The 26,215-nt window shown below is 47.9% G+C and overlaps 2 protein-coding genes across 2 annotated transcripts in view; one reads left to right on the top strand and one right to left on the bottom strand.

Annotated features, from left to right (window-relative positions):
- Window positions 1-11,674, bottom strand: part of YY1 (YY1 transcription factor) — a 25,156-nt gene extending 13,482 nt beyond the window's left edge. The window contains exon 1 of the mRNA XM_065906181.1: window positions 10,866-11,674. Within this exon, the coding sequence (XP_065762253.1) occupies window positions 10,866-11,544 (679 nt within the window). The 5' untranslated portion in view covers window positions 11,545-11,674. The remainder of the gene's footprint in view (window positions 1-10,865) is intronic.
- LOC136146994 (WAS/WASL-interacting protein family member 2-like) lies at window positions 11,543-26,215 on the top strand. Its single transcript, XM_065906081.1, has 3 exons — window positions 11,543-11,557; window positions 11,601-12,327; window positions 21,021-26,215. Exons 1-3 carry the CDS (start codon window positions 11,543-11,545, stop codon window positions 21,041-21,043), a joined length of 765 nt encoding a protein of 254 aa, XP_065762153.1. The 3' UTR covers window positions 21,044-26,215.

Raw genomic sequence — 26,215 nt, 5'->3', positions numbered from 1 at the left:
CAAAGAAATGTTTAAGGAACACTCCAGACTGGGTGCCTTAAAAAGAAATGTGTTCCTTACATTCCTGGAGATCAAAGTGCCAGCTCATTCAGTCCCGTCTTCGCCGTTCGCCACCAGATGTCTCCTTGTTGTATCTTCATATACATCAGGTCTCATTCTAGTACGTAATTTCTGCCTCTTCTTGTAAGAGTACTAACCCATTCATGAAGGCTTCACCCCCAAGCCTAGTAACTTTCTCAAGGCCTCAACTCCTAATAACACTGTATCAGGGATTTGGGCTTCAATACATGAATTCTGGGGTGACAATAAAGTCCAATAAGGAAATGTTTTATACTTCTTGAAGATCAGTTATTGGTTCCAATAGTCAACATAGGGTACCCAGAGAACAGTCAGATAATTAAGAATTAGAATACAAAATATGCATAAAATAAACCTAAAGTAGAGGCTGACAAGATTTTTTTTTGGCTGACAAGATTTTTATGTCTATTTTGGTAAAACACATTACTTATCATTTTGAATCACCTGTAACTTCACAACTGAGCAGCATCAAGTATACCCAATGTTGTGTAACTACTGAGCTTGAACTTTAGCCACTCGGTCAAGTCTGACTCTTTGTGACCCCATGGACTGCAGCCCACCAGGCTCCCCTGTCCATGGAATTCTCCAGGTAAGAATACTGGAGTGGGTTGCACTGTATCTCTGGGGTATCTTCCCAACCCAGGGATCAAACCCGGGTCTCCGGCATTGCGGGCAGTTTCTTTACCATCTGAGCCAGCACAAAGTCCATGTATAACTATTACCACTATCTATTTCCAAAACTTCATCATCCCCAACAGACACTTGCTACTCATTAAACAACAACCCCTCTTCCCCTCAGTCAGTGGTAACCTCTAGTCTACTTTCTGATTTCATGAATTTGCCTACTCCAGATAACTTTTCTAAGTGGAATCATATATTCTTTGTCTGTCTGTGCCTGGTTTGCCTCACTAAGCATGTTTTCAAGGTCCATTGTGTTGTAGCAAATATCAAAATTTCATTCCTTTTCACAGGTGAGTAATATTCCTATATGACACAAGATAACAGTTTGTCTATCCATTCATCTACTGATTGACACTTGTGTTGTTTCCATTTTTTGGCTACTGTGAACAATGCTGCTATGAATGATATTGTGCACATACGCCATCTAATTTTAGAAATACAGTTTTAAACTATAGTGGAATTTTTCTCTTTGAAACAAGGAATGATTTGAGATTACCCAATGATGGGATTTACTACCAAAAGGACATTTATGATAGGTCTTTAAAAACTCCACAAAAACAAACTAACTTCTGTTGGCCTAAGTTCTAAATAATTGCTATGGTTACTGTACAATTTCATAAAATATATTTAAAAATTTGTATGTCTTACTTATTCCCTAACAAACAGTGTCTTTCATAGAAGTTAATTTAGAGAAGTTAATTTAGGCCAATGCACAGAAACCATAAAAAAGACAACTGTTAACTATTTAACAACTTTTAAGAACATCAACTATTTACACAGGAAGAAAACTACATTTCAAAGAAGACTGCTAGAGAAACGACAGAAGATGCTAGATCTACTGCCAGAAGAAATCAAAGACAGTGTATGCCTCATTTACAGCAAGAACTGGACACATATTACAGCAACAGATTGCATTATGTCAGTGTTTGCTATGATTTGGCCATTTTATCAGATTTTTTAAAGAAAGTCTTCAGAAGCTTTTGCCAAAAGGAAATTTATGATGCTCTAAAAAGAGAGAAACTACATTTACAGACCACATGTACGTAAGCTTCCCTCTTCAAAAAGTGTAAGTAAAGGGGAAGGAAAAAGAACAACAAAAAACCCCCAAATACAAGTATTAACTCAGTCTTTTTTTGGGTACGATTTTATTTAAACACGTTTTACTGTTATGTATTCAAACAATTTCACTGTTTGCAGTGGCATTATACTCCTTCCATTTCATAATTACTGCTGAGATAGATTCACTGTATAGAGAAGGAAGAAGATGTTAACTGATTAGCTCTGATTACCAAACATGTGAGTTCTAGTGAATGGCAACAGGGGAATTATCAAACACATACCTAAGCAAAGCCTGTTCATGAAGTAAAGTATCTAAATCTGCTTTAAAAATTGTATATATTTATTCTTCTCTGGGGGTTTCCCTGGTGGCTCAGACGGTAAAGCATCTGTCTGCAATGCAGGAGACCTGGGTTCAATCTCTGGGTTGGGAAGATCCCCTGGAGAAGGAAATGGCAGCCCACTCCAGTATTCTTGCCTGGAAAATCCCATGACAGCGGAGTCTGGTAGGCTACCTTCCACGGTTCGCGAAGAGTTGACACAGAGCGAGACCTCCTCCAGTATTCTCTGGAGTCTTCCTTGAGGGCAGCACTCAGTTAATTATCTCATTGTTTCAGGAGACAGGATTAATCCACACTAGACATGTCATCAAAATCAGTTTCTATACACTTGAATCTAATACAACACTGTAAATTAAAATGAAAATCAAGTCTCAGTATTCTTCTTTGGAAAAAAGCTGAGAAAACAAGTCACAGATTCAAAGAAGTAAGGTGGTAGGGGGAAATGTTGTATTGGGAACTTCCAGACAAAATTGTGCATTAGATGACTCTTGTACTAATACTCCAGCCAGAGGCAAATGATCTACAACAGCAAGACCAAAGCTAAATGGCATAAGATGGAAGGTGTGCAAAAGCAAACTCTAGCCAATACCATCCATGAATGGGGCAGCACTCTTTGAGTTATTTCGGCAGAAACATCTATTCTTTCACATTTTAAAGGCACTCTTCAGTTTCTAAGTTACCAAAGCGATAGCCACTCCCAGCCTAATTTGAGAGACAGAGACTCAAAACATTTAGTCAAAAAGAAATGACTAAGGAACTAAACTATGCCACAGCCCCAGAAAACAGGATCAGAGGCAGAGCTTCACGTGCCCCCCATGCTTCAACCAAGCCGGTTTGCTTGCGATGTTATTCAGTGTCTGATAACACAACTTTCCTCTCCTTTCTTGCCCTCTTCTCATCCCCGATCTGGGCTTTCCAAAGCCCAAGTCAACATCTCTTTCCTCCAAGAGGCCTCTCATTCCTATCACTGACCTGTGTTTGGCTTCCTTAATTTCTTAAAAGATAGACCACCTAACTTATGTTGTTGTTCAGTCGCCAAGTCATGTCTGACTCTTCGAGACCCAACGGACTGCAGCACTCCAGGCTTCTGCTAAAACAAGGTAACACATTAAAAGGCAACCAGTGTGTCTGGAAAAGAGGTGTGCACCGTTATTCCAAAAAACAAACCTTTATTCCCCTTTGCCCTCCCCCTTATGGGCCTAAGGGGAAGAGTAGGTCTTATGCTTAATAGTTTTCAAAGAATGTTGAATAAGCAAGTAAAGAATCACCTTCAACTACATTGCTTAAATTTAAGTCTTCTGGCCGTTCAGACATTGTAAGAAATCTGACACTATACTAGTTGGAATCGGTGCACTGCTATCACTCATGGCTCTCTTCATACAGAAAATAGTTTATTTTAGAACTCAGTCTTAACTAAGAAAAGCTTGATTCCCCTAGAAGTCTATCCTGTCTTAGGATCAGCTGTCAGCAGTATGGTTTCCTTTTTTATCTTGATTGCCAGGAAGCTCATTAAGGTGGACACTAACATTTCCTTTTTTCTGTGATCCTGATTTTCTGTTCTTATCCATTTCATATTTATTTACCTATTTCTCTACTTATTTGCGGGTCAGCTGAGCTAGATTTTGTTTTTCCACACCTTCCATCTTAGGCCATTAACTTACCGTTCCAGGTAACTTTTGGCCATTATTTACTCATCACTGCCACCAACCCAAACTTCACCAAAATGCATGTGTGTGTCATGCTAAGGCACTTCAGTTATGTCTGACTCTCTATGACCCTATCAACTGTAGTCTGCCAGGCACCTCCAACCATGAGACTTCTCCAGGCAAGAATACTGGAGTGGGTTGCCATGCCCTCTTCCAGAGGATCTTCCCGACCCAGGGATCGAACCTACACCTCTTCTTATGTCTCCTGCACTGGCAGGCGTGTTCTTTACTGCCACCACCTGGGAAGCTCCAAAATGGAAGTGTAGCTAAACAACTAAGATTCATTGCTAAGCAACAAGCAAAGATCAGACACAGGCTGTTTTCCACATTTTTCCACTAACAGAGGCCTTAAGTAGGGACACTATCATTTACTGAGTACCTATTTCATGTCAGTAATTGTCACATTAATTCAAACAAAGCCTTTATATTAACCTCTTGTTTTAAGTCAAATAAATCAAGCCTCAGAAATACCAAGTGGTAAAAAAGAAAAAAGAAAGAAAGAAATGCCAAGTGGTGGGACTTCCTTGGCAGTCCAGTGGTTACCCTTCCCCAAGGGGGGGGGGGGGGCACACAGGTTCAATTCCTGGTGGGAGAACAAAGACCCCACAAGCGGCAGCACTGCATGGCCAAAAAAAAAAAAAAAAAAGAAATGCAAAGAAATATATTCAAAGAAGCACAGTAAGTGATAGATCCAGGATGTCAACCTAGAATTGATTAACATCCATGCTGTTTCTGACTCTTTGCAACCCCATGCACTGTAGCCTGCCAGGTTTCTCCATCCATGGGATTTTCCAGGCAAGAATACTGGAGTGGGTGGGTTGCCATTTCCTTCTCCAATGACTTTAATAAATGTTTCTTTACTCTCTCCTCACCCTTAACTACTCCTTTTCTCAAAGCAGTAACGAGATGAGAGTGGCACCGTGGACTCCAGGCCAGGATTCGGCCTGACAGCACAGCCTGCAAGCACTCACTCACTCAGGTCTTTGCTGAGCCTCCTCTATGTGCCCTGGACCGTCTGCAGGGCTTCAGCCCAAGACTTACCACTCCAGAGAAAGGAGAGAGAAAGCAGCAAGTTAAAAGATAAACGCAAGGCAATTTCAAAACAGGGTTAGGAGCTAAGAGTGATGGGTAAGGATGCTAATCGGAAAGGATGAAAGGGCAGGCCTCTGAGAGGTGAGATTATGAACATCGGGGATCAGAGCACTGGACACAGAGGTGCTGCTTCCAGAGAACAAGTGCGAAACAACAGTGCAAGAAACTAAAACGCCGAGAAGGGGGAGCCGGGGCCAGATCATGCAGGTTATGAGAAGTCTGGGGTTTACTGAATGCAACAGTGTGTCTCTGGGATGTGTGTGTAGATACAAAATGTTAAGTTTACCAATCTAAAAATCATTTCTAAATTTACAATTCAGAGGCATTAAGTGTATCCACCCCTGTTGTGTTTGTAGAATTTTTAGGCAAGGGAGTGAATTCATATAATTTAAATCTTAGAAATCAAATTCAGAAAGGAGTAATGTGTGACCCAATCAGATCCCCAGAAGTAAAATCCATAGGTCTGTATTTGGTCCTCGTCAAGAGTCTATAAAAACATATTCCGTCTAAGAATCACAAGTAATAATAAAAAAATACAAGTAAGGTACCGAAAAAATGCAAAATTCAAAACCAACTGTCAATTCGGAGTTGTGGCAGCAGCGTCTCTCCTTCAATGTTTTGGTGATGCTTAGAAGCAAGAAGCAAGGGGAGAGAAGAGGGCTGAGCGGAGAACTGCAGCCCTGTGGAGTGTGACGCTGTGAGACACTAGAAATTCTACCTGGAGCTTGTGGCTCTCCTGGAAGGAGACAGGTCCACCACAGAACAGCTTTCACAAAACACTGCCTCTCTCCTTCCCTGCCCCTCAGCTCTTACATTCAAAGGGAATAACTTACACAATACATCACAACCACTTACATTAGTTCAATGTGTAATCCTATCTGAACTGCAGTGTAACACTGAAGTAACTGAAGAGTTGACAAGAATTCTGCTCTAGAGAGTTCCTATTATCTCACCGGGTCATGTTAACATTGGGTCGTTTTGCTTTAAGAAAGTAAGTATATTGCTTCCTTTTCTCACAAAGGAATTTATAAAGTAGCATTTCTTTGCTGTAAAGGATATGAAAAATGTCTTCAGGGGTCTACCCCAACAGGGCGTTTTACAAAGACCCCAAGGGCGAAGCTGAGACACGCCAAGGTCAGACCTCTGGCCACTACCCTCCAAAGGGAAATTTGATGCTCCTACTAACAAAATTCTAAAAAACCACTGGGCTTGCTATTACTGATAATTAATCACTAGGTTACACATAACGGGACCTACCAACACAAGATCCTTAAGACTAAGAAATAGCTCCTCTCCCCACCTGTAAAGTTCACCATAAACAGGAAGGCACAAGTTTACACAATATAGTCAACTAGCTTCCAAGACCTCCCTGCATCTTCCTAACAGTCTACAAACAGTATAGAAATACATGTTTTCTTCAACATCCAAGTGGTGTTTCAGATGCCAAATTTTGAAAATATTGAGTACAGTGACTGTTTAATACTGTAGAATACAACTCACTGGTAAATGTTCAGATTTAAAAATTATAAAGTTTTCACTTTTACGTTCTTCCTATGGAAGTAGTAAGGGCAGTTTATAAACTGGTCACCAAATGTAGATCTTGGGAAATGTTCAAGATAATTGCCTTTGCTAATAACCTGTTATGAGCCCTGTTTCCCAGACTTAAACTGATCTTACTAAAGATGACTTCAAAACAAATAGAAAGCCTTTTTGTAAATATTCACCGAGGAGTATAGCATATTTTAAAAAAATTAACCTTTATTCTCTCCCAAAAGCCTGAAATGTTAGTTTCAGGTAGGTCAGGAGTCCTGACCTTTTGTGATACGGATTTTTCTCTTCCTACTGAAGCAGACAGCTGTTGACTAGGGGTGGGAGGGAGGTTAATAACCAGGAGACAAGAGTCTGACAGCACAGAGGCTTGTAAGCAGGCCAGGCTTCCAGAGCCACCAGGTCAGGAAGCGGGATCTATGACTTAGGCTGCCCCATGTAGGTCATGGGGGTGACACGATTACTTTGGAGGGTTCTTTGGGCTTGGCTCCACGGGAGTTTACATTTACAGCATCTTTCCATAGTGATAAACAGCATGTTAAAAAAGGAAAAATAGTCAATTGTCAGGACTAGTAATTTTTGGCAAACTTGAACTTTCTGAACATATAAAAGTGAGAAAAAATGTAATACTTTTTTACTTTCTTTCAATTTGCTGCTTTTAATATCAATGGTTTCTGGTCTTAGATGTTTTACTCAAACTAGCACAAAGCACCTCTATATTCTAACAGAAGATAATTAAAATACCGACAGCCTTGAATGAAGGTCACATATTCTAACTACCTGAAACCTCAAGATTCAAAAGCTTTTTTGGTTTCTCTCAAAACTATATGTTTTAAATTCACAGCTTTTACTATTAGCTTTCCTACTCAACCTAGTGATTCTGTTAAGTGGTTTAGTTTTAATAAATCCTACAAAATAGGATGTCCCTCCTAAACTATCGTGATGAACAACTGGGGGGGAAATACATAATACTGGGCCTTAAATTTAGCAATAATGAAATGTTCATTAATTATATGCTAGGAAAGATGCAAGAACAAATAGGGGCCTTAAGCAAAGGATTCTTTTCTAGTGAAGTCGCTCAGTCGTGTCCGACTCTGCAACCCCATAGACTGTAGCCTACCACACTCCTCTGTCCATGGATTTTCCAGGCAAGAGTGCTGATTGGAGTGGGTTGCCATTTCCTTCTCTTCAAAACACAGTTAAACTGTGATTAAATGTTAAAACACGTTCAGTCTTAACTAGACCTTAATTTTCTCATCTGCAAAAATAAGCAGCTTCTGTGGCATAGTATTCAGCTGTAAAAAGTAATGAAGTACATTCTACAACTTGGAAGAACCTTGAAAACAGACTAAGCCAGACACAAAAGGCAATATATAGTGTATGATTTCATGTAAATGAAATGTCCAGAATAGGCAAATCCACGGAAAAAGCAGATTAATGACTGGGTGGGGTGGGTGGGGGAGAGGGAAATAATAACCAGTTTTTCTGGGGTGATAAAAAATGTTCTAGAATTAGACAGTGGCAAAGATTCCACAAGCTGGTGAACAAAGTAAAAGGCCACTAAACCATGCACATGAGATGTCAATTAATTAAAAAAAGAAGAAAACAAAGCAGATCTCTAGGGACCCTACTCTACTATAGGAATACTAGACTCCCCTCTGCCATCCCATTCAAAAGAAGCCGACCCAGGAGCTCAGCTGCCCTGTGGAAACTGAACGAAGACGGCACACAAGCAGAAGAAGCCCACACAACCCAGGGCTCTGTTTCTCACTGCTTTTCTTTAGCCAAGAGGTGCTACCGACTAACTAGATAGAGCCCTGACAATACTCTATGTGTATTGTTATTGTTTAAAGAGCTTCAGGTTAACTAAACTTGAGCTTAGACCAAGGGGCTGTTTAAAACTTCTCTTGCCTAGGATCAGATGTAATCAAGTACATGAAAGCAGTGTGTGTAATGCCTACCAGTCACACACACATAAGTTAAGCCTAACAATTAACATGCTTTGATTTCTTCATCTGTTATCAATTACCTTATTTCATTTCTGAAAATGAAACTAAACGCCAAATTTGAACTTGGGACATGTAGAGTTAATCACAAACTATTTCACTTCTCTTCAGTAATAATTCCAAACCACAAGGACAAGAAGGGGAATAGTTTACCCTGTAACATGTCAGAGAAAACAAGCGATTCTATGTTACTGCCATCAAATGTTTATAACCACCTTTATGCAGAGTACTGCAACATGCCAAACAACTAACTCTTTAAAGGAGACTTTAAAATATCCCTAAAACTGTACAAGCCTGGAGCAATCACTTGCAGAGGAGGTAATGACTTTTAAGCTAACTTGATACATACCATTTCAGGTAAAGTCTACATTATCAAGCGTTCTGGGTATGGAGAAGTGGGTTAGCAATTTGCTAAGATCAAATGCAGAATACGTAAAATATCCTGGTTTGCTAAATTACTTAAAGCCAACATGACCATACTGTGAGAAAAAGTAAAAATAGCTTCCTGTGGTTAATGTATCTTTACCTAAATACCTAATGATATCCTGAATTCAGCAAGGGGTGGTTTAAAATATTACTAAATCGTGTCCAACTCTTTGCAGCCCCATGAACTGTAGCCTGCCAGGCTCTTCTGTCCTTGGGGTTTCCCCCAAGAACACTGGAGTGGATTGCCATTTCCTTCTTCAGGGGATCTTCCCCACCCAGGGATCGAGCCTGGGTCTCCTGCATTGCGATTGCAGGTGGATTCTTTACCAGCTGAGCCACCGGGGGAAGCTCTGAATTCAGCAAATTCATCAGTAACTAGCACAGCGTCCCATAACCCATTACTATTAATAATGGGAAAGCATGGCTTCTAGTTTCTCCATGACCACTGTGCAATCATTCTGCACTACCAGAATGTATACAGAAGGGATCTTTGGATAGCCTCTTAAATACCAAGATATGTCTCATTTAAATATACAGCCCCTGCGAAACTCAAACTACTGAGAGTTCCACAAGGCCCTCAGAAACCCAAACAGCAGGGCTGTGAGCAAGTGCTGTTACACGTTGAGGGCACCTCCGCTCCAGCGCCAGTCCCGAGTCACAGACCCACAGAAACCTGCAGCTTTCCACAGCAGATACAACCAGACCTGCTTCAATCCAGTCTTTTGCCCGATTCATTCGTTCTCGTGAATTTTAACAACCCTAAACACGCCCTAACCCTAAACCCTAAGCAGATTTCAAGGCTTCATCCAATTCTGAGAATTTATATTAAACAGAGTAGGAGCAAGTGTGGTGAAAAGGATTCTACCACTTTAATTACCCAAGTACTAGATTAACTCGTTATGGCAGGATTACTCTCAACCTATTTACTACTACAACCAAAATGTAACAAAATAGCCTGTGGACAGATAATAAGATAAGGACAGGAAAACACTAGCTACAAAGTGAAATCAAAACAGATTTACATATGCAGATAATTCTTTTCTGCCCTAGATATTTTTCCTGGCCGTCGTTCAGAGAGCAGTGTTAAAAGAGTAGAAAAGACCCTTTTCTAGAACCCCCTTTCACTGGAAGTTTTCTGTCAACAAACGTGGAAATACTCAATTTTATCAATTTAATGGCAGACATGCAGATGCAGAGTCAAATAACTTAAGAAAACAAAACTCCCTCGAGTGCGAAGGATTCAGTCCTCTGCAAAAACCCGCGATCCCTCACTAGGCGCCGCGCGGGGAGCAGAGGCGAAGGCCCCGCCACAGCGCGCTGACAGAGGTCCCGCCGACGCCGAGCCCGCACACGCGAGCCCGACGTGCCGCCCAAGTCCCGCCCCGCGAGGCGAGCCGAGGGAGCGCCGCGCGGCCGGGAGGGCGAGCGCACGGCCGCGGAAGGCGCCTCCCGGGAGCTGCGGCGGCTCCGGGGCAGGGGCGGGGGGCGGAGTCGGGCCCGCGACGCCCCCCAGAGGAAGGCCACGGAAACGCGGCGAAGGCGGCCCGGGCCGGGCGCGAGGGCCAGGCCGCGCCGCCCCGCCAACGCCCTCCCGCCGCCCCCGGGGCGCCTCGCGGGCGGGTGGGTGCCGCGGACAACGGGCCCCCAGACGGCCGTTGGCCAAGCGCGCCCCGCCCCGCGCGCCCTGCCCCGCCCCACCCCGCGCCGCGCCGAGCGGCCGCCCCGCCCGGGGAAACTACGCCATTGCGGCCTAGCGGGCGGCGCCGCGCCTCCGCCGCCATCTTCGCCGCGCCGCCGCCCGCCGCCCCCGCCATCTTTTGGGGCCGCCATACTTGCCCCGCGAAGAAGATGGCGGCGCCCATCACACACATAAAACATGGCTTCCCTTCAAAACAAAAACATCCCCGGGGCCGGCACGCGCCGGCGCTCACCTGAGGACCACATGGTGACCGAGAATTCGCCCTCCAGGGTCTTGATCTGCACCTGCTTCTGCTCCCACTTCTTGTTGCCCGCGTCCGCGCCGCCCGCCGCCCCGGCCCCGCCGCCGAGGTAGCCCTTCTTGCCGCTCTTCTTGCCGCCGCCCTTCTTGACGCGGCCGCCGCCCGACGACGACGAGCCGCCGCCGCCGCCGCCGCTCTTGCCGGCCGCCGCCACGGTGACCAGCGTCTGCTCGATGTAGTCGTCGTCGCCGCCGGCCGGCGCGGGCACCGGGATGAGGATCTGGTCCTCGAAGCCGTCCTCGGCGCGCAGCCCGTCCGAGTCGTCGCCGCCCACCACCTCCTCGCGCGTCTGCACCAGGATCACCTCCTGGTGGTGGTGCACCTGGGTCGGGTCGTCGGTGACGAGCGGCTGCAGCGCGATCATAGGCGGGTGGTGGTGGTGGTGGTGGTGGTGATGGTGGTGGCCCGCGTGCCCGTGGCCGCCCCCGCCGCCGTGGTCGCCGCCGCCGCCGTCCTCGTCGTCGTCGTCGTCCTCCTCCTCCTCGCCCACCACCGTGGTCTCGATGGTCTCCACGGGGATGGTCTCCACTTCGATCTCGTGCAGCTCCACGATCTCGGCCGGCATCTCCGAGCCGTCCGTGGCGATGTAGAGGGTGTCGCCCGAGGCCATGACTGAGGGCTCGGCGGCCACGGCCGCGGCGGCCTCAGCTCCGGGGCTGCGAGGAGGCGGCCGGCCGTGGGGAAGGAAGGCTGAGGGAGGAAGGCGGCGGGCGGGCGGGGGGGAGAGGGGGCGGGCGGCGGGGGGAAGGGGCGGGCGCGGCGGCGGCGGCGGCGGGCTTCCCCGCCTCCTCGCCTCGGTGCGCCCCGCGCTCGCTCGGCCGCTGCTCGCCCCGGCGCCCCGCCGCGCCGCGCCTCGGCCTCCCGCTCTGGCCGCGCCTCCTCCCGCCCTCCGGGGCCGGCGCTCTCCGCTTCCCCCTTTTCCTCCTGCGCCTCCGCCTCCTTCCACACAAATACCAACTCCTCACCCCGAGCCCAGATCTCGCCGCCGCCGCCGCCGCCACACTCCGCTCAGCCTTGGCCTCGCGAGACTTCCGTGCTGCCTCGGCCCGCCCCGCCGCCTCGTCCCTACTCGCCTGCTTGCCTGCTCGCTCCTCCTCCTGGGCCAATCGAGCGGCCCGTGCGCCGCGGCGGCCCCGCCCACTCAGCCCGAGTTCCTCCCGGATTGGGGGCCGCCGGGACGGCTCCCCCTCCCCTCCCCCCACGCGCGCGCGCTGGCTGGCCGCTGCGCGTGACGTCAGCGCGCCGCCGCCGCCGCCGCCTTCGCTGCTAGTCGCGCGGCTCCCGCCCTCCGCGGTGCAACAGCAGCGAAGCCCGCCGCCCCGGGGGGCCCCGGGCCGCCCTCTGGAGCAGGGCGTCGATACTGCAGCCGCCGCCGCCGCCGCCTCGGGAGCCGGTGAGCCGTCCGCGCGGCCCCCCCGGCGACGCGGGGGAGGGGGCCTGCGGGGCAGAGCCGGCCGAGCCGAGCGCGGCGTCCCGGCCGGCGGGCCGCGCGGGGGGAGCTGGAGGCGCCCACGGGGCGGCCCCGGCGGCCCCCAGTAAAGTCTGGCTTGACGAGAAGCGCATGTGCCTCGTTTTTCGCGTCAGGCGGCGTTTGCTCTTGGCACCCGGCTCCGGGCGGGCGACGGCGGCCGAATGAGGGGGGAGCAGGGCCAGGCGAACAAAGGCGGGCGACGAAGGGGAACGGCGGCCGCGGGCCCGCATCTCACCGCGAGCTCCGTAGCCGCGCGCCCCGCCGGGTCCCGGGCGGCTCGGGCGGGCGGAAGCGGCGCGACGCATCCCCGGGCCCACCGTTGGGAAGATGTCCGTTATCCTTTGGTGACCCGCGGAAACCTGCGACTTAGCCGTTGGGTGCCTGCTTCCCCGTAGATCTTAGAACTGGCTGCGGGGTCCCGGTAGCTTGGCTTGTTGTGGCTTCCGAGCATTTCCTTCTCAGCTTCCCTTTCTTCTCTCTCCAGCCAGTCGTCGTTTCCCCTCGACCACCGTCTTCACCTCTTTGTCACCCGTGTAGACGCTCCTCCTCACAGTTTTGCATTTGTCTCCTTGTTGAAAATGCCACAAATTTTCCCGCCCAGTTCTCCTTTATACCTGCAGCAGAGGCCCCCCTACTCTTTTTTTTTTTTTTTTCCTTCTGGCGCGAATTCTAGGCAAGTTAAACCTTCTTAAATAGTTACCTATGTTGTAGTGATGTGGTCTTGCCCTTCGTTGTTTTGGTCGACCTGACTTTAGGTTTGAAGGAATAGAAATAAAAACTAGTTTTTAAGAAAGAAAATTACGAGAAACTGAGAGAGTGTGTCTTTTTTGTACTCCTTTTGCTGTGTGAATTTTTCAAATGTGTATTCACTTTTACCCTGTTTTTCGGAGCAGTATTCTCGAAGTTGAACACCATGGTTATTCTGAACTGTAATACATCAACCTTAGATCCAACTTGTTAAAACAAGCAGGTGTGTCTTTTAATAACCTTTAGAGGAAAGTTTGTGTATTCTGATTAAAAAGTGATTTTGTCAGTCTCATTTAGTCCCCACTTATTTTGAAATGACATGGACTTGAAAATGTTAGTGTAGGGAGTGAAAAATCAGATCAGTCTTTGCATCTGAGTTTTAAATCCTGAGTTATTCCCATTAGAGTGTTGCACCCACAGTTTGAGAAAGTCACGTCTGCTGAAATAAGTCATTTCTGGCTTCATAGCATATACAGTCTGCATAAATGGTTCATAAGTGAAAAACCAGTTGTGGGAGAATTTGTATGTGGCTTAATTAATTTCACTTTCTCCGCTCTCTAGTAATTGATGGGAGGGTGTCTTTGCAAGTAGTTGATACTTCCCCATAGATACCAGAAATGGGTGACCCAGTTAGGTCACTTAGCTTCTGAGTCATGGGTTGGCAGAGTTCATAGTCAAGTGGAGGAGGCTGGGTTTAACTGTCAGGAATGGTGGTAGGTGGGAGACAACACCGAGGTGGCCCAGCTGTTGAATGACTTTTAAAAATTGCCCTAGAGTAGGTGACCTGTTGGATTAAGCCTTGAGTTTTCCTTGATGGGGCAGACTCTTGGTTTCTGCTCTTTAGCTATAGAATAGGCATGCATAGACACGGCGCTGTATTTGCTCTCGCCTGCTTCCATTGGCTACTGAAGGTGAAAATCCATTTTAAAGGACAGGTTAAAGTGCAGTTCCAGAGCCACGGGCCTCTAAAGGTAGGGCTAATTTTATTGTTTTTATTTTGTTCTGTTTGGTCAGAGTAAGCTGAACCAGTAAACCTTCTCTCTGAACTTCCATGTGCTTAATTGCTGTCTTGTCCAACTCTCTGCGGCCCTATGAACTGGAGACCACCAGGCCCCTTCTGTCCATGGGGATTCTCCCGGCAAGAATCCTGGAGTGGGTTGCCATGCCCTTTTCCAGGGAATCTTCCTGACCCAGGGATCGAACCCAGGTGCATTGTAGGTGGATTGTTTACCGTGTGAGCCAGAATCCTGTTCTTTTGGCAGCAAGAAAACTAGCTAATGCCACTTAATTAAACTGGGTATTTTACAGCCATGTTTGCCCGCTTTTATTCCAGTCGTGAGGACAGAGACTGTGGCTGAATCTGTCAACAGCTTAATTCCTTGTGCGTGTGGAATGATTGTTTGCTTTTTGGTTCATCAAAAAACAAGGCACCGTGACAGAGAGGACTTGGGTGTGAAAATGCTCGGCTATTTTACATGTCTTAAGAACTCCAGCGAAACTTCCAGTGCACCGTGGAAATGAATGTCTGCAACTACATAAGAAGGGAGAAGACTGGAAGACTCTCAAGAGACGTGTGAAGTGAGTCCGAGCTCACTAGTGGCTAAGGAGATGGGCTGACAGACAACCTCCCGGGAGTGTGTCCTTTGGTGCGACGGCACCGGATAAAAAGTGTGGACTGTTACACACAGCCCTTTGGATGTCACCGCCCCTCCCTTCCCGCAACCTCCATTAGGTTTCCAACTGGGCCGTAAGACCACGGGGTTAGGGAGGGATATGTGTGGAGAGGGTAAAGGGTGGGAGTAGGTGGAAGAATAAAGGATGTGAATTGAAAGACACCAATATCTTTCTCTCCTTTTTTCAGAGTATCTTCTCATTTATTATAAGGAGCCTAACAAATCTAATTCTACCTTATTTCTATTTGTAAAAGATCAGAAACAGTTCAGGCAGTGAACTCATGCTAAGTAACTTCCCTTACCACAAACTAGTTTGGCTGCCCCATGAAGTTGCTTTTCGGTTATTTCTAATGTTAGTTCTTTTAGAGTTGGTGTTCTGCGTTGGTAACAGTATTGTTGTTAAGTTGTCCTACTCTTTGCGACCCCATAAGCTGCAGCACTCCAAACTCCCCTGTCCTTTATCTCCCGGAATTTACTCACACTCATGTCCATTGAGTCGGTGATGCCATCCAACCATCTCATTCTCTTGTCGTCCCCTTCTCCTCCTGCCTTCAGTCTTTGCCAGCATCAGGGTCTTTTCCAGTGAGTCGGCGCTTCACATCAGGTGACCAGAGTATTGGAGCTTCAGCTTCAGCATCAGTCCTTCCAGTGAATGTTCAGGTTACAGCGTGGAGAACACGCTCTGAGCACTAGCCCCGTCCCTTTTGCCGCTAAGGGAACTGAGAGAGAAGCTGTTGGAGGTCCCATTGCAAGGTGTGGTGATAGGGCTGCAGCTACAGCTAGCGGTGTTTGCCTTTTGTCAGGCTGCAGAGCCTTTGTAACTTTGGCGGTCGAACCCTGTTTCAGAGCCAAACTAAGCTGCCAATGAAATATTTAGAAGAAAATCAGGATGAAAGTTTTATTTAAGCATCTGGTTAGGCCTAGCTTGTTTGTTTTGGGGTTTTATTTTTTTGGAGGAGAACGAAAGAATGGCTTTATTACTTTGCCACATAAAGGGGAACACAGTAGGCCAGTACGTCAAGAACTGTGCCCTGCTTCCTGCTGAGTAGGGAGAAGTTATATAATCAGGCAGAGGTATGGGACAGTGACAATCTTTATTCCTTCTTCTGCGGAGTTTCAAAATGGTGGATTGCTGACAAGATTAGGGTGTGTGCAGGCTCTTAAATGGTACCTAATCTTCATGAGCTTCTCTGGTCCCTTGCCTGCGGTGGGTCACCCCTCGTTTGAATCAGTACAAATTAAATAAAAACTGTCGGTGTGTATGGGCTTCCCTGGTGGCTCAGTGGTAAAGAATCCGCCTGCCAGTGCAAGAGACAGAGGTTTGATCCCTAGGTCAGGAAGATCCTCTGGAGAAGGAAATGGCTACCCACTCCAGTATTCATGCCTGGGAAATCCTGTGGACAGAGGAGCCTGGTGGGCTACAGTCCATGGGGTTGCAGACAGTCAGACGTGACTTAGCGACTACAGCAACACCATAGGTACATACATGTTTTTCTTAATCATCAAACCTATAGTGTGTTCTTGATTGTGGAATCTTTGAAACTGGGCCTGTTCAAGGGACCCTCCTCCCTACCCCCAAAATCAATGCATATATTCGATTTGGAGCTTAAACTGTGGTGATAGATCCTAATTTCACACACCTATAAAGCTGACATCATTGATGCAACATTTTATGTTCTAGAGTCTTACAGGTTCCTAGATTTTTTCTGAGGCTAAGTGGTTTAGTCCAGGAAACGAATCTGGTTATTGCCGGTGAATCTAAGGAAGGTTGAGATCTCTAGTGATAAATTGGCCTTGTTTTTTCTCTACTTTGCACACTGTTTGTCCCTCCAAAGTGTAAGTTAAATCGACTGTGCTGCAGTTGCTCTGCCATCTGCCCATCCAAATGAACGCGGCACGTGGGCTTGAACGGAAGGGAAGTTCTGTCTGAGTCTGCGGTAGCTCTGATAGGCACACTTGTTGCACGGCACACTTGCTGCAGGGTCGAAATACAAAAAGCCAGCCCCCTCCTGCGTCTGTGTGAGAGGCCCGTCCGCGCTGGGACAGGACGAGCTCAGTGAGAGTGGGCTGAGCCGCCGCGTCTGAGCAGGACTTTCTCCCTTCGCTGAAAGGCAGTGACGTAGCAGATGAGGTGAGCCCAGCTGCTCATCCCCGTTTGTCCAGCGCTCTGGCTCCATGAGTCCAGAGGATAAGAAGATGTGCCCAGACAGGAGGCAGGCCATGACTAGAGAGCTCAGGATACAGGTCTCACTTCCCCTTGGCTGTCCTGGCAACAAGCAGAGAGTCTGGGGACAAGAGGCCCCTAGCCCAGGCTAGTCAGATAATGGCCTTCCTGAGGAGAGGATATTTCACCTGGGTCTTGAGAATGAACCACCCAGTGCCCAGGACAGCGTTTGGCTGCAAACTAGCCTTTAAAAAAAAAAAAATTTCTAAGTGAAAGGAAGTAGATAAAATAAATTGGATGATAAATTTGTAAATATTTGTGATAAAGGCATAACGAGCTCTCAGGGGGCTTCCCAGGTGGCACTAGTGGAAAGAACCTGCCTGCCAGTGCAGGAGACAAGAGACGCGGGTTCGATCCCTGGGTCTGGAAGATCCCCTGGAGGAGGTCATGGCAACTCACTCCAGCATTCTTGCCTGGAGAATCCCATGGACAGAGAAGCCTGGTGGCTATAGTGCATAGGGTTGCAAAGAGTCAGACACAAGTGAAGCGACTTAGCTTGCACTCACAGCGCTCAGTGTAAAAGAGCTATAATTTCGCCTTGGAAATTCATCAAATTAACAAATGAATCCCCTGAAACTGCTATTGAGATGTCTGAGGTTTTTCTCAGTCCTTCGCTACTGACATCATGTCCTACTTTTTTTTTTCTTGTTATCATTTTTCATGAGCCATTCCTTGTTCAGAGTTCCCACTTGAATTTAACAGTGCAAATGGGTTTGGAGTTCCAGGCCTTCAAAGGTACACCAGTTACAAAGGTACTTAGGCAGGCAGAATGAGGAGTGGCAAGAGTCATCCTAAGGGGTAAGGGCCTGACCGTGTCCTTTGTCATGCAGGAGACTTCCGAGAGGCCTTGTAGCCTTTTCACTCTTCATTTCCTTGGCTGTTAATCAGGCCTAGCAATGCTAGTCTTCAGACAAACAGGAATCAGCTGTGGTGATAGGTAAACTGCATGATGTGTTGACGCTCCCCAGGACTGTTACACGTCCTTCCTACCCAGTCATTCTAAGTGAACACGCGTCTTCCACTCATCTCTCCGCTTGTGGGCTGGTTTTGGTTCTTGTTCAGTCACTCAGTCATGTCCGACACTTTGCGACCCCGAGGGCTGCAGCTCGCGAGGCCCCCCTGTCCTTCACTATCTCCCAGAGTTTGCTTAAACTCATGTCCAGTGAGTCTGTGATGCCATCCAGCCATCTTATCCTCTGTCATCTCCTTCTCCTGATCCCACCGTGACCTCACACTCACCAAGTCCTCAGTTTAGCCTTCCCAGCCAAAGCACCTCTGTGTCACAAGAGGAAAAGTGACGACGGTAACACACGAGCAGCTGGGCTCCCACGTAGACTTCGAAAGGAGCTCCTGTGTCGAAAAACAGTCTGGTTGACAGAAAACACAAAAGGAGTTGTTTTATCCTACTTTTTTTTTTTCTTTTTTTTTTTTTCTTTTTTTTAGTTCTACCACTTTATTGCTACCAACCCATCTCCCTCCACCCTCGTGCACACATGCTCAGTCATGTAATCCCATGGACTTCAGTCCGCCAGGCTCCTCTGTCCATGGACTTTTCCAGGCAAGAATACTGGAGTGGGTTGCCATTTCCTTCTCCATGTTTTATCCTACTTTTAACGGACAGCAACCCACTCCGGAGAGACTCAAAACTTAAGCACTGATAATGGCAGATGTCTTTAAGAAAAGTCTGGCTAGCAAATGAATTCTTAACGTGTGCAGGTAAGCACGGGGTCTGGCCTAAGAGTGAGCCCTAAAACCAGCCCAGTGTCAACCCTGAATATTCATTGGAAGGACTGATGCTGAAAGTGAAGCTCCAGTACTTTGGCCACCTGATGCAAAGAGCTGATTCACTGGAAAAGACCCTGATGCTGGGAAAGATTGAAGGCGAGAGGAGAAGGGGATGACAGAGCATGAGATGGTTGGATGGTATTACTGACTCAGTGGACACGAGTTCGAGCAAGCTGTGGTAGGTCAGCAGCTGCCACTCCCGGGAGGCCTCCTGCCTCTACGTCCCAGGACAGAATTCCCAGCAAACTTCCTTAGCGCTCACAGACAGCTTTAAGGGGCGCCGTGCAGAGGAAGGACTAGCATATTCTACACCGGCCCTTCCTCTTACTCCCCGTGGAGTGGACTGGGTGTGTCCTTGCACTGTTTTGAGTAAACAGGCGCCCACCCTGGTAGCAAGAATGCAATTGAGGACTGCCTGCCTCTTTCCTTAGTGACTGACCAAGTCCTACCCGAGGCAGCACTGGCCCTGAGACTGAAGCCATCACCCCATGATGTCCGTCTCTGTCGTCATCTCACCCTGCCCCGTGCTCTTGAAGACCCGGCACTTAAACTCCTCTCTCTCTCTTACCCACCCAGGTCTCTCCACCCCGGAATCGTCTCAGTCACGGAAGCCCCTTTCTGTCTTGGCCTCCGAAACCCCAGTCACCTTCCCTCCCACCTCTTCAGCCGCCACATCCTGGTCCACGTCGTCCCTGGGAGCGGGGCCACCCTTGACATCTCAAACTCCCAACATCCTCTTATCTCCGACTCTCGCCCCCTCTTCCCTGTTCCCCCTTCGTTTCAGCCTCAGACCTTCTGTTTCCTAATCCCTCTTTTCCATCCCAGCCCAGAACCCCATGAGCAGTTACCAGCATCCTCTGGTTCCCTTGGCTTCCCTGGAGGCTCAGATGGTAAAGCGTCTGTCTGCCTGCAATGCGGGAGACCCGGGTTCGATCCCTGGGTCAGGAAGATCCCCTGGAGAAGGAAATGGCAACCCATTCCAGTACTCTTGCCTGGAGAATTCCATGGACTGAGGAGCCTGGCGGGCTACAGTCCACGGGGTCACAAAGAGTTGGACACGACTGAGCAATTTTCACTCTCACTTTTTCTTTCAGGTTCCCTTACTGCTTACGGCCCATAAAACGTCCCCGTTGGGTCCACTCACTTCCGACCCTGTACTTCCGAGATGCTGGGATATTCCGGGGGAAACGCCACTCACGGGTGTAGACTTCTGCCGTGACTTATGGTCCCAGCGTCACCTGGGCGTCGCACGTCACTTGACCCTTCTTTTCCCTGGTCCTCACTCTGGCCCCCGCGACACCAGTTTGCTCAGCAGATTCTCGAAATGGCTTTTCTCAAAGCTCATAAGAAATCTGCCTGAGTCCTCCTCTCCATTACCTCGCCTCCCCGCAGCGGCCCAGCGCCAGCGGCCCCTGCTTCAGGGCAGTTGGAGGGATCCAAGTTCACTCGCTCGGACGCCCGGGGTCCCCCCGTGGCCGCTCCTGGCTGAGCCCGCGTCCCGTGTCCACCCGCGCTCCCCTTCCCTCCCGGGGGCCTGCCCTGCATCCCGGCTTCTCTTCCCGTGGCGACTTCTCTCCCTGTCTTTAGAAACAGGGTTCTCTCTTGACCCCACATGCCCCTGGAGTCACTGCCCGACTCCTTTCAGTCCCAGCCAAGCCCCGAGGGCAGGTCTGTGCTCACCGTCCCCGCTCCACCTGTTGAGCCGCAGCTACCACGTCATCACCTGGGGTGGAGCCCGCACAGGTGGGGCCTTTCTGATCTCACTTTCTCTTCCTCTCCCGCTCATGAGGTTCCCAGACCCCCTCCTTGGCTCTGCCATCCTGTTCATCCACCTGGTCTGTCTTCTCGCTTCTGACTTTCCCTCCTCTGGCCCCTCTCCTCCTCCTGCCTGCTGCCCCCTCTCCCCCTGACCCATCCATCCTCATGGCCTCGACAGCTGCGTGCAGCTGATGATTCTCAGCTGTCTGTGGTTCTCCCCAGAGCTCTAGATTCACGTGCACTGTCTGCCCTCGGGGGTCCCACGGGGTCTGCCCCTGCTCCTGCCCGCTCACCTGTCACACCCACTTGCCCAGGACGGAAACCTGGAAACCATCTTCAACTCCCCTGGCTCCGTATCCCCCGCCATTAGCCATCAAGTTCTCCTAAACGTCTCACATCAGCTTTTCTCTGTCCCTGCCGTGCTGCAGGCCCTGTCCCGCCGTCTCACTGAAACCTCTGCCAACCAGCTGCACTACCTGGTCCAGCCCTCCTTTCCCAAGGCTCTCCGGAGGTTTTCTAACCTGTGGGTGGAACCACATCATTCCAGTCGAAACCCAAGTTTGGAGCCGCTCCGCCACCAGGCATTTCAAACGCGCAGCCTCGTTTTCCATCCCGCCCACCTCCCCCAGCTCCAGTGGTGCAGACGTCTGTTTTCAGGCTGGCCGTCCTCTGCCTGGGAGATCCTTTCTCACGGCCTTCAACGTTCCTCCTCTTCCAAAGCAGCTCAGGTGACATCTCTAAGAAGCATGCCTTGGAAGGGCATTTCCGTGGCATTCCGCCCAAGTTGCTGTCATTGTCCTCACCATGAAAGTGACTTGTTAACCTTCCTGCCTGTCCCCGAAGCTGTGCCTTCTTTGAGGGCAGGGACAGTTTCTCTTCTGCCTCCAGCCTCAGAGTGGACCAGGGCCAGCCCAACGCAGGACACACCGTCGACTCTATCCGAGCAGAAACACCCAGAGTTGCTCCTCCCAGTGTCCTCCTCCACCCCCGCCACCTGTGGAATACAGAATATTTACATGCATATGTATAACTGAGTCACTTTTCTATGCACCTGAAAACTACCACCATATTGTTCATCAGCTCTACTCCAGTATGAAATAAAAAGCGTTCTATAAAGTCCCAGCTCCTTAGCTGGGCTGAAAGGGAAATGTGGCTTAATAGGGAAAAAAAAAGAAAGAAGTTTCGTTGAGACAGACCCAGATTTGAATATCGGTTCCACTATTTATCGGTTCAGTGATCTCAGGTGAGTTTTTTCACATCTCTGAGTCAGTTTCTTTTACGTCTTCCTTGTTTATCCGAAATTCAAATTTAACTAGGTGTCCTATATTTTGTCTGGCAGCCTCATCGTGGAATAATACCCTACTTTTCAGTCCTCATCTTTTTTCCTCTGTTACATTTCTTTTTTTCCTTTTTTTTTTTTAAATTTCTTTTTTTTTTTTTTTGGCGGGGTTGGGGTGGGGTGGAGGTGTGGTAAGGAGGCCACGTTGCTCAGTTTCCCCAGCAGGTTTTGACCCTGGCATTGAAAAACCCAGAATCCTAACCACTAGGCTACCAGGAAACTCCTTCCGAACCAGTTTCTTGATCTGTAAGATCAGAATATTACTATTCAGGATTGTTGTGATGTTTGAAATAGTACATACACTGCTCCTGGCGTGTGTGTGTGTGTGTGTGTGTGTGTGTGTGTGTGTGTGAGAGTCACTTAGTCGTGTCGGGCTCTTTGCGACACTATGAACTGTAGTCTGCCAGGCTCCTCTGTCCATGAGATTTTCCAGGCAAGAATACTGAAGTGGGCTGCCATGTCCTTCTCCAGGGGATCTTCCCAACCCAGGGATTGAACCCGGGTCTCTTGACTTGCAGGCAGCTTCTTCACCATCTGAGCCACCAGGGAAGCCCCCTGGCAAGTAATAGGTAGTAAATCAATCTCATCTATGACTGTTTTTCTCTCTCCCTTCTGCTCCATCCTGAGCCCCTCCCCCACACAGCCTCTTAGACATGTCTTTGTTAATGAAAATGCCCCTTCATTTTCTACACCTTTGTTCACACTCACTTCATTGAAAAATGCTTTCCTCACATCTCCCCACCTCTCTGCTCAGTTCCAGTCTTGCCTCAAGGCCTCCCAGTCCCTCCAGTTGCGAATAACCCCTCCCTGGCCTTCTGTTTCCCCGGAGCACGGAAAAGTCCCAGCCTGCTGTGCTGTTCAGTTAGCTGGCTTTCACTTTAATTCCTTGTAGATAGTTCCTGAGTTGGAAGCTTCTGGAAGGCAAGGATGTTTCTTCTGCTTTTTTGTAGCTGTTCATGCATCTGAGTGTTCAGAGCCTGGAACATCCTAAGTGTTAGATAAACAGTGGTTTACTTGGATGGGAGATGGGGGGACAGGAAAATGCTGCTTCACAGGCTAAGCAGTGTGGCAGAGTCTTAGCATAATCAAACTCTCAGGGAGCTCTGAATTTAGCTTATTTTGTTGTTGTCCAATCGCTCAGTTGTGTCTGACTCTTTGCCACCCCATGGACTGCAGCACGTCAGGCTTCCCTGTCCTTCACTATCTCCCAGAGTTTGCTCAAATTCATGTCCATTGAGTCAGTGATGCCACCCAACCATCTCATCCTCTGTCACTCTCTTTCTCCTCTTTCCTTCCGTCTTTCCCAGCATCAGGGTCTTTTCCAATGACTCGGCTCTTTGCATCAGGTGGCCAAAGTATTGGAGCTTCAGCATCCGTTCTTCCAGTGAATATTCAGGCTTAGTTTCCTTTAGGATTGACTGGTTTGATCTCCTCCTGTCCAAGGGACTCTCAAGAGTCTTCTCCAGCACCACAGTTTGAAAGCATCAGTTCTTCTGCTCTCAGCCTTCTTTATAGTCCAGCTCTCACATCTGTACATGACTATTGTATAAACCATAGCTCTTACTATACAGACCTTTGTTAGCTTACTTGTCCTTGAGATTTTTTGAATACTATGAATTTCCATACATGCAAGCAAGTAAAAACAGTGTCCGGAAATTAGATGTCTTTCTAGGAAGTTCAAACAGTGAAAAATCATTAGTTTATTACATGAAAAAGTAAAAACTGTATATAGCTTGTCCCAAACTGTTGTTTCAGCAAAAATAATTGTTCAGGTTTTTCTGTAACATCTTACAGAAAACCAGAATGGACTTTTTCACCAACCCAATACCCGAAAGTGTATATTTCTAGTTATTTCTCAAAAGCATATTAAAAAATGAAACCCTTTAAGGAGACTAGGCCTTGGAAGAATAGCTCCTTATTTTGACCTGCCAGGTCAAAGCTCATACAATTTTTCCTCCAGCCCTCTCAAAGCAAACACTACTACAAGCAAAGCCCTGGTGTGACTGCCTCAACAAAGAATCCACATAGAAAGACCATTTCCTGTCGAAGTAAATACCTTATTGATTCGTGTATTAACTCAACGGTCAGCAAGTAACAATGCTGCATGCATTACAGGCAGACAGAGGTGTTTTATAGATCTGCGTACACGCATCTCTTCCAGTCGTTAAGTAGTAGCTTCCCTTGGATGCAGTGCTGCTCATCTTTTTTTTTCCCCTCCAAACCACTGAATTGTAGATGCAGAGGCTACTAGGTGGGAGACTCAAGCCCGACCACTTCTGGCTCCACCTAAAGTGGGCGCAGCCACGTTCAGCTGTGACTTCACGGTGTCAAGGGTTACCAGGACTCCTCCCTGTCCGTGTTCAGAGCTGCCAACCAGCCCCTGCTTGCTTGCATGTGTGTGTAGCTCTTAAGTCGCCTTTCCCCATCCTCTGTTCAGACTCTGTGTTTTTTAGGGTCACTTACCTATTACAGACCAAAAGTAATAATTAAGTCTTGATCTGATCGGCTGTGTCCGTCATAGGAGGCGATGGAGATGGGAGGCGTCTGGACTGTTATCCATCACATTATTTCGGCAGCTCAATATTAGCAGCTGACTCATGTAACCTTTACATAAACTGGGGTTATGCATCGGAAATCCCTTCTAGAAACAGCTTCAAGGAGTACTTGAACATGTGGCTGTATGTCACACGAACATATGTGTGCTCATTTGTTTAGCAGAAGACATCGGGTTCCCCTGGCGTCCACTCTGGTGTTGGCTGGCAACCACCCTCCTCCCAGACCCCGTGCCCTGTCCTCTCAGAGCCCCAGTATTTCCCTTCAGGTAACAGAAATCTGATCTTTTGGGATAAGAGGCGGTGGAACCACCTTAGCTCTGGGGTTAAGTCATGGTCTGCTAAACAGTCTTACTTCCTGTAGCCAGTGATGGGTCTGAGGCACTGGGGAGAGGGAGAATGTGACCCAGTTCTGGCCAATGAAATGTCGAGAGAAGTTGTCGTTAGAGAGGCTCTTCTTCCCTAATAGGAAGGTAAAGCCCCCAAGAGACAGCCCCTCTTCTTCCTTCCTGCCTAGAAACCGGCGTGATGGCTGGGACTGTGTCTTTATCTCATGACTGTGAAGAAACGGCGAAGGGGATTGCAGAGTCAGTGGTCAGGTGGGCCCTGTGGAGCCATGAACCCATAGCGCTCACTGGACTTCTTGTATAAACCCTTGTCCTGGGGTGCAAGGACCTGGCAGGGGCCTGTTCCTGACCTGCTGCCGCCAAGGAGACTGTAAGTCATTCCCTTGGGGAGCAAGAGAGGGGGAATGGGATCAAAGGAGATGTTACTCTCTGGGTGTCTAAAGTGTTATCTCTTGGGGGAGGTGGGAGGAACTGGGAGATTGGGGTTGACAGGTATATACTATTGATATACTGATACTACATACAAAATAGATAAGTAATGAGAACCTACTATATGTGTTATTCTTTTAGTGATTTTAAGGTCCGTCCGTATGGAGCCCATGGAATATTATTAAACCACAGATTTTTGTATGTATTGATTTTTAATTTTGTAGATGCTTTTAATATGAAAAATGCTATGATATAATAATAAAAAATGTAGCACCTTTATGTACATACTGTAATCTGAACTTTTAGAAAAAGTAGAAAGTAAACATGTCAAAACAGTGTCATTTGCTTCTGGGAATGAGGATTTTGGCCCGTTTTTGTTGTTGTTTTTTTATATTTGTGTGCAGTTATCACATATGTATTTTTACTTTCAGATTTTTTTTTATTGTGGTAAAAGGCACAAAATTTACCGTCTTAACCGTTTTTATGTGTGCAGTTCATTGGTGCCGAGGACGTCTGTGTAGCTACGCATCCATCACCACTGTCCGTCCCCCAGGCTCTTTCCATCTTGCCAAACCGAAGCTCTCTTCCTGTTGAAGAGTAACTCCCCACTTGGACTCCCCACAGCCCCTGACACCCACCATTCCCTTTGTGTCTCTGTGAACTTGACTGTTCCAGATAACGTCATTCGTATAAGTGAATCACGCAGTGTCTGTCCTTTGATGTCTGGCTTATTTCACTTAACAGAATGTCCTCAGTATTCATCCATGTCATGATGTATGTCAGAATTTCCTTCCTTTTTAAGGCTGAATAATGGTCCATTGTATATATGTATACACACACACACACACACACACACACATATCACATTTTACTAATTCATTCATTCCCTCAGTGGATAACTGAGTTTCTTCCACATTTTAGGTGTTGTGAATAATGCTGCTGTGAATATGGGTATA

This window comes from Muntiacus reevesi, chromosome 15 (assembly GCF_963930625.1).
Source record: "Muntiacus reevesi chromosome 15, mMunRee1.1, whole genome shotgun sequence".
NCBI classification, from domain to species: domain Eukaryota; kingdom Metazoa; phylum Chordata; class Mammalia; order Artiodactyla; family Cervidae; genus Muntiacus; species Muntiacus reevesi.
Note: the sequence above shows the minus strand (reverse complement) of the source record. Positions and strands in the feature narration are given on the sequence as shown.